General features: G+C 45.9%; 1 protein-coding gene across 2 annotated transcripts in view; it reads left to right on the plus strand.

Moving 5' to 3' along the window:
- Positions 1-6,089, plus strand: part of LOC129711680 (protein polyglycylase TTLL10-like) — a 40,470-nt gene extending 34,381 nt beyond the window's left edge. For both annotated transcript variants that reach the window (XM_055659506.1, XM_055659507.1), the window contains 3 exons: positions 2,129-2,245; positions 4,215-4,308; positions 4,422-6,089. In XM_055659506.1, coding sequence (XP_055515481.1) covers positions 2,129-2,245; positions 4,215-4,308; positions 4,422-5,032 — 822 coding nt within the window. In that variant the 3' untranslated portion in view covers positions 5,033-6,089. The remainder of the gene's footprint in view (positions 1-2,128; positions 2,246-4,214; positions 4,309-4,421) is intronic.
- Positions 6,090-6,486: the final 397 nt, after the last annotated feature.

Here is a 6,486-nt window from a genome sequence, read left to right on the forward strand (position 1 = left end):
CGGTCACAGGGAGAACGTTCAAACTCCGCACGGACAGCACCCGTAGTCAGGATCGAACCCAGGTCTCTGGCGTTGTGGGACAGCAACTCAACCACCGTGCCTCCATGCCATCCTTGTGGCATCTGAACTGGCAGTGAGAAGTGGCCCCGTGCTGGTTTAAAAACTGGTCCGATGGAACCATTAACCAGAGTTAATGATTGACCAAACTAGAATAATTAGTTTCATTGTAAAATTGCCCCTAGTGTGTAGGGAGTGGATGTGAAAGTCGGATAACATAGAACTAGTGTGGACGGATGATCAATGGTCAGCATGGACTCAGTGGCACGAAGGGCCTGTTTCCAAGCAGTATCTCTAAACTAAAAAACTAAAGAATTGGGGCAAAGGTAGTTTGGGGTCCAGAGTTATTGGACCTGAGTGAGGTGACCCTGAGATATCCTTGTCCTTCTCTCTCTGAGCATCGGTGAGCTGCTCACCAAGACCTACTGTGTCATACCCATACAACATAAAACATAGAACAGGACAGTGCAAGAAAAGGCCATTCGGCCCACAATTTCTGTGCTGGACATGATGCCCAATTAAACTAATCTTCTCTACCTGCACGTGATCCACATCCCTGCATTCCCTGCATATCCATGTTCCCATCTAAAGGCCTTTTAATGTCACTATCATATCTGCCTCCACCACTGCTCCAGGCATTGCATCCTAAGAATAGGATACACCAGATAGGGCATTCTCTGTTGTATAACAACAGAGAGTGCCCTCCCCCGCATCTTCTTTAACCATGTGGAATAGATTATAAACTGGACAATCAGCAACTATGCCATGTGAGGGTCAGGCTCTCCCTGACTGACCTCTGAGACTGCGACATGCGAATTAGCAATTTCTCTCCAGACAGATGTGCATTTCTATAGCATCTTCTGCAACCTCTGGATGTACCAAGGTACGTTCCAGACAACGAGGTATTTTTCAATGCTTTGAAGGAAATGGCATAATTAATTTTCACATATCAGGCTCCTATGAACAAGAATGTAAAACAGGCCAGGTTAATTGTTCTGGGAGTGATTATTGGCCAAAACCCCTTTGCTTTTCTGCAACACTTGCAGCATATCAGACCTCTGTCCTGGGATGACTATTGAGATACTTTATGTTCCCCACAAAGAGCAGCCAGACCCTAAATCTGATGCCAGGTCCATCGACACCTCCTCTGGCACTGTGGCACTCCCTCATCACTGCTCCAGAAATGTCAGCCTGTATTAAGAGCAAATTTTTGGATTGAGAATTAACCGTACAACCTCTGACTGTCTCAACTGCAGCTTTACCTAACAAGGTTCCACTGTAACCCGTGAAGTGGGAATTAAATCAATAAATCAGTACTCAAGGGTCTGAGCTATCGGGAGTGGTTGAGCAGGCTAGGACTCTATTCCTTGCAGCGCAGGAGGATGATGGTGATCAAAGTCAAGAGGTGCACAAAATCGTGAGAGGAATAGATTGGGTAGATGCACAGAGTCTCTTGCCCAGAGTAGGGGAATCGAGAACCTGAGGACATAGTTTTAAGTTAAAGGGGATGAAAGATTTAATAGGAACCTGAGGGGTAACTTTTTTACACAAAGGGTGGTGGGTGTATGGAACGAGCTGCCAGAGGACATAGATGAGTCAAGTACTATCACAACGTTTAAGAAACATTAAGACGGGTACATAGATAGGAAAGTTTTCGAGGGAAATGGGCCAAAGAGAAGTAGATGGGTCTAGTATAGATGGGACATATTGGTCGGTGTGGGCAAGTTGGACCGATGGGCCTGTTTCCACACTGTATGACTATGACTATAAATGCTGAAGGAAAGGTCAGAAGGTTAGAAGATTAAAATGGGCCGGAATAGTAAAAGTAGTGCGTTGCTCTGATAGAAAGCAGACATAGACATGTTGGGTTCAATGGTCTCCTTCCATCTATATTCATTCTTTGATACTTTGACTCTGGGATAGCAAATCCAGGAAGGAGATTGGATTGGGAGGGAGGTGACAGGCAGAGAAAATGTTTGTATGTGAGCGTTCTCCCTTGGAGACGAGACTCATAGCCCGAATGGGGAAAAAAAGATTCAATGTTATTTAAATCTTTACACCTTCCTTGCAGAAGAGAATGCAGCAAATCATCATGCAGTGTTTCTCTGCTGCCAAGGGGAAATTGGAATGCAAACTGGGCTACTTCGACCTACTGGGCTGCGACTTTATCATTGATTACAACTTCAAGGTAATTCCTGTTCTTGTTTCACTCTCGTTTCTGTTATCAGCTTTGGCTCATTATGAATGTTCGTGCAGTGATTGGATTATGTGTTGGGTTGGTTCAACAACCTGACATCTGTTGGCAGCTCCATCTCCACACTTCCCCGGTGCCTTCTCTGCTCCAGTAAGATGTACACAAATCTCATGTAACGCAAAATGACTTTAAATCACCACTTGCAGAAGAGAAACAGGGACGGCTGTTACGGTGAGAGTTACGCACCTCCTCACAGAGTGTGGAATTGCAAAGAGAGTCTGGAGAATAGTGTCACAGTTTATCCAGAACAGCTCCATAACACTGGACCAGCTGATTTCGGCACTTGACGTTCCCTTGATGGTAAGTGCTGCTGGAATGCTGGAACATCATCAACTGGGTGAATGTGACCTTTGGCCTGCCCGTAAGAGTGGTATCCATCAGAGAATGTTGCCGCCGCGGACTGCAGGAGTACGTGCTGAGGGACGTACTAAAGCTCAATGCAGTCACGCCAAGACTCTGTGGGGGGAGGTCCACAGTCTAGGGTCCTTCCACAGCAGGTCAATGGCAGGCGAGGTATGGTGGAGACGCCGTTCAAACAAGGGAAGGATATCATCCCAGGGAGATAACATGAGTGGCAAGGGCGCTTAGTATAGGGATAGGAAGGAACTGCAGATGCTGTTTTAAACCGGTGAGACACAAAATGCTGGAGTAACTCAGCGGAACAGGCAGCATCTCTGGAGAGAAGGAATGGGTGACGTTTCGGTCCTTCTTCAGACTAGTGCAGAATGGCAGAAGAGTTTTGCACTGTTCTTGGTTTGTATATATATTTTTATTATTCTGAATAAAGTTTATTTTGGGGGGGGGGAAAGGAGTTCCCAACCTCATCAGCTCATATCTGTCCCAGATTGGCTGGTGGCCCTGGTGTAGAGCTCACACATTGTCATGCGATGGGTGGGGAAATGGTGCCCTCTGGTGGAATATTAAAAGATACAAAACGCTGGAGTATCTCAGCGGGTCAGGCAGCATCTCTGGAGAAGTGGTTAGATGACGTTTTTTTGTTGGGAGCCGAAACGTCACCTATCCATGTTCTACGCGTGTGCTGGCTGGCCTGCTGAGTTACTTTTGTAAACCAGTGTCTGAAGTTCTTTGTTTCTATCCTCTGGTGGAATGTGTTGTCCCTCTACCTGAGAGTACTCATAGTTGAGAGCTTGTTAAATCACTTGGAGTTGGGATCAGAGAGCTTTTCATTTTTAAAAGATTGGGATTCAATTGTTTCAAGCCAATCAGGAGATTTATAAGAAATGAGTTTGAAAAAAATTGAATTCACTTCCACGCGATAAAACAAGTTGTCTGAAATTCCAAACAGGCCAATGGCAAAGGGAAGAGAAATCAGATGGATATCCAACCAATGCGTGACCAATAACTGATGGATAACTAACCAATACCTGATCAATAACTGATAGATAACTAACCAATGCCTGATCAATAACAGATCAATAACTGGCCAATAATTGATCGATAACTAACCAATGGAGACACAAGAAATGCTGGAATCTTGAGCAGAACACAAAGTGCTGGAGAAACTCAATCGGTTAGGCAGCATCTGTGGTAGAAATGGACAGACAATATTTCAGATCGGGACCCACCAGTCTGATTAAAGGGACCTGACCCAAAACGTCTTCTGTTCATTTCTATCATAAGACAAAGCAAACAGAATGAGGCCATTCAGCCCATCGGGTCCACTCCGCCATTCAAACATGGCTGATCTATTTTTATCTCTCAACCCGATTCTCCTGCTTTCTCCCGATAACCTTTGACACTCTTCCGAATCAAGAACCTATAAATCTCCACCTTAAAAGACTATCTTTCCCTCAAGAGGTGGACATGTTGCTAACTGACCCCACATCGGTGAAAGGTGGGAGGTCAGTCAGCAGTCAGCAACTCTGCCTTTGATGTTTTCCAGGTGTGGTTGTTGGAGGTGAATGCGAACCCATCTCTCCAGAGACACTGTGCCGTTCTCAGAGTAGTCATCCCTGAAGTGGTCTACGAAGCACTAGGTAAGAATGAACATTCTGCTGCAGTGACGTTGATCGTTTGCCAAGCCGAGTGATATTGCTTTTGTGGGTAGTCGCACCGCCGTACTCAATAACATCCTTCTCTTAACTTTCAGAGTTAGTGGTTGAGATATTCAGGAAATCCAGCAGAGGATTGGATGTCGTGCCCCTCCAGTCGCAGAAAGAGTTTGTCCTGTTGTTCAACGGTAGTCGTCAGGGAAGGCTTCCGAGGGCCTTGCGGGGAGGCGCAGAAAGAAACCCGTCCCCCGCTGGCCTCAAGCAGCCCCTGTGTTTCATGAAACAAGCTATAAACAAGCCCATGAGGAAGCTGCCTCCTTCGTCAGACTCCGTGGCCGCTCCAGCAAAGGTACTGCGGAGCACAATGTCTCTGCTCTCCTACAACAAGCTACCAGCCATCCATCTCAATCCCAGCGTCTGCACCGTCACAACCAGCTATCAAACTGAAGCCTCTGCACATACTCAGGACCAGCTCAGAGCCAGCAAAGATTTGGAATCATTTAAACCAATGGCATGTGCCGGACAACTAAAACCTCTATGCACTAAAACCCCTCTCATCAACTCACAGCATTACCCTAGACTGCAGGGCAATACCTTCATGATCAATAATGCCTTCCAACCAGCCCACATCAGTAAGATGACAGCAAGACCACCCGAGATAAAGGCAAGGCCCAAAGAGAAGCAAACTCCTTCGGGAGAACCAGCTTAAGAAGTTGCGACTTTACCCAGGAAATTGGCCAGTTCTTTCATACCAGGAGCCACCTTTATTACCAATTACCAATCTTTAATCCTACAGCGTAGCAGCAACTCCCCCAGAACAATCAGCAAATTGGTCCCAGACTTGACAATGTGAGCATTGTGAAGTCCAGTAAAATAGAAGAATATTTATCAGTATCCGACAATCAACCGAAAATGTCTCTGTGTTTGGATGGTTTCAATCAAAAATACTTTGTGGAATAAAGCCAGTCTTTCTTCATGTTGTCATCTCCTTCATTCTACCTCAGCGCCATACGCAACAGTCATATAGTGCAGCTGCAGAGAATCCACCAGATTCACTGCACGGGTTCACCGGCGTCTTCCATTTGGCATCTGACGTCAGGAGCTGACAATAACGTCCAGCTTACCACAGGGGATGAGTCTGAGGTGGATCGTGGAGATGCTTCATTAAAGCGCACCGCAAGACCAGCCTGAGGTGGATGGAGAGGGAACATCGACCGTGCAGCGAACATGGACAAACTCCACTTGAATGCAACAACTATGATCGGCGTGCAAAGTATTTTGAGATGCGGTGCTGGGATCCACCTACTGCTTGGTGGAAATGATCATGAGCTTTCAAGATGTATCTGATGTACACTGGGCTGTGCAGACCAAGGTGCCCAGATCTAGCCCATGGTTTAGCTTGCTAATCTCGGTCCTCTCAATAGCTTTGAACAAATGGCACCAGTCCCCGAGCCAGAGTCTGATCCCAAGGGAACAGCTACTGATTTTTTATCACTGGCATCTACTGGTAAGTATAGTCTGTCCCTGGGTTATGAGCACCAGATTATGCGTGCATCCACGTACGAACATATTCCTGTGATCTAATTAAATTGAAAAATGCGATTGTATATATTTTTGTAATGATATCAAATGATTTTTGTGTACTTTCTGCCTTAAAATTGTCTGCAAAAAGAGAACCTATTTGTTACCTGGGACAACCTGTAACGCTGGATTGAAAGTTTCAACTGTGCTTCCGTGCTAGTAAACAATGTTGACACTCATTGTCTCAACACGCACACACGCACACATGCACACACGCGCACACACATGCACACATATGCACACAAAAACTCACACACACACCCCGCCACGCACAAGCACACACACACACACACACACACACACACGCACACACACACACACACACACACACACACACACACAAGCACACAAGCACACAAGGCAGCCAGCTCAAGTATTGTGGTGCCTTGACCCTGCCTGAATCAATGCCTTCACAGGTGAGATGAACAGAGTAAATGCAAGTAAAAATTGTTCAAGTAAAGATTCCTTACAATGAAAACCTAATGTGCAAAAGGCTAGAAATGCTTGACTACCAGCCATTATCCCTAGATTAGAACATAGTACATAGAACATAGGACAGTACAGCATAGGAACGGGCCCTTT

Source organism: Leucoraja erinacea, chromosome 30, assembly GCF_028641065.1.
Source record: "Leucoraja erinacea ecotype New England chromosome 30, Leri_hhj_1, whole genome shotgun sequence".
Taxonomy (NCBI): domain Eukaryota; kingdom Metazoa; phylum Chordata; class Chondrichthyes; order Rajiformes; family Rajidae; genus Leucoraja; species Leucoraja erinaceus.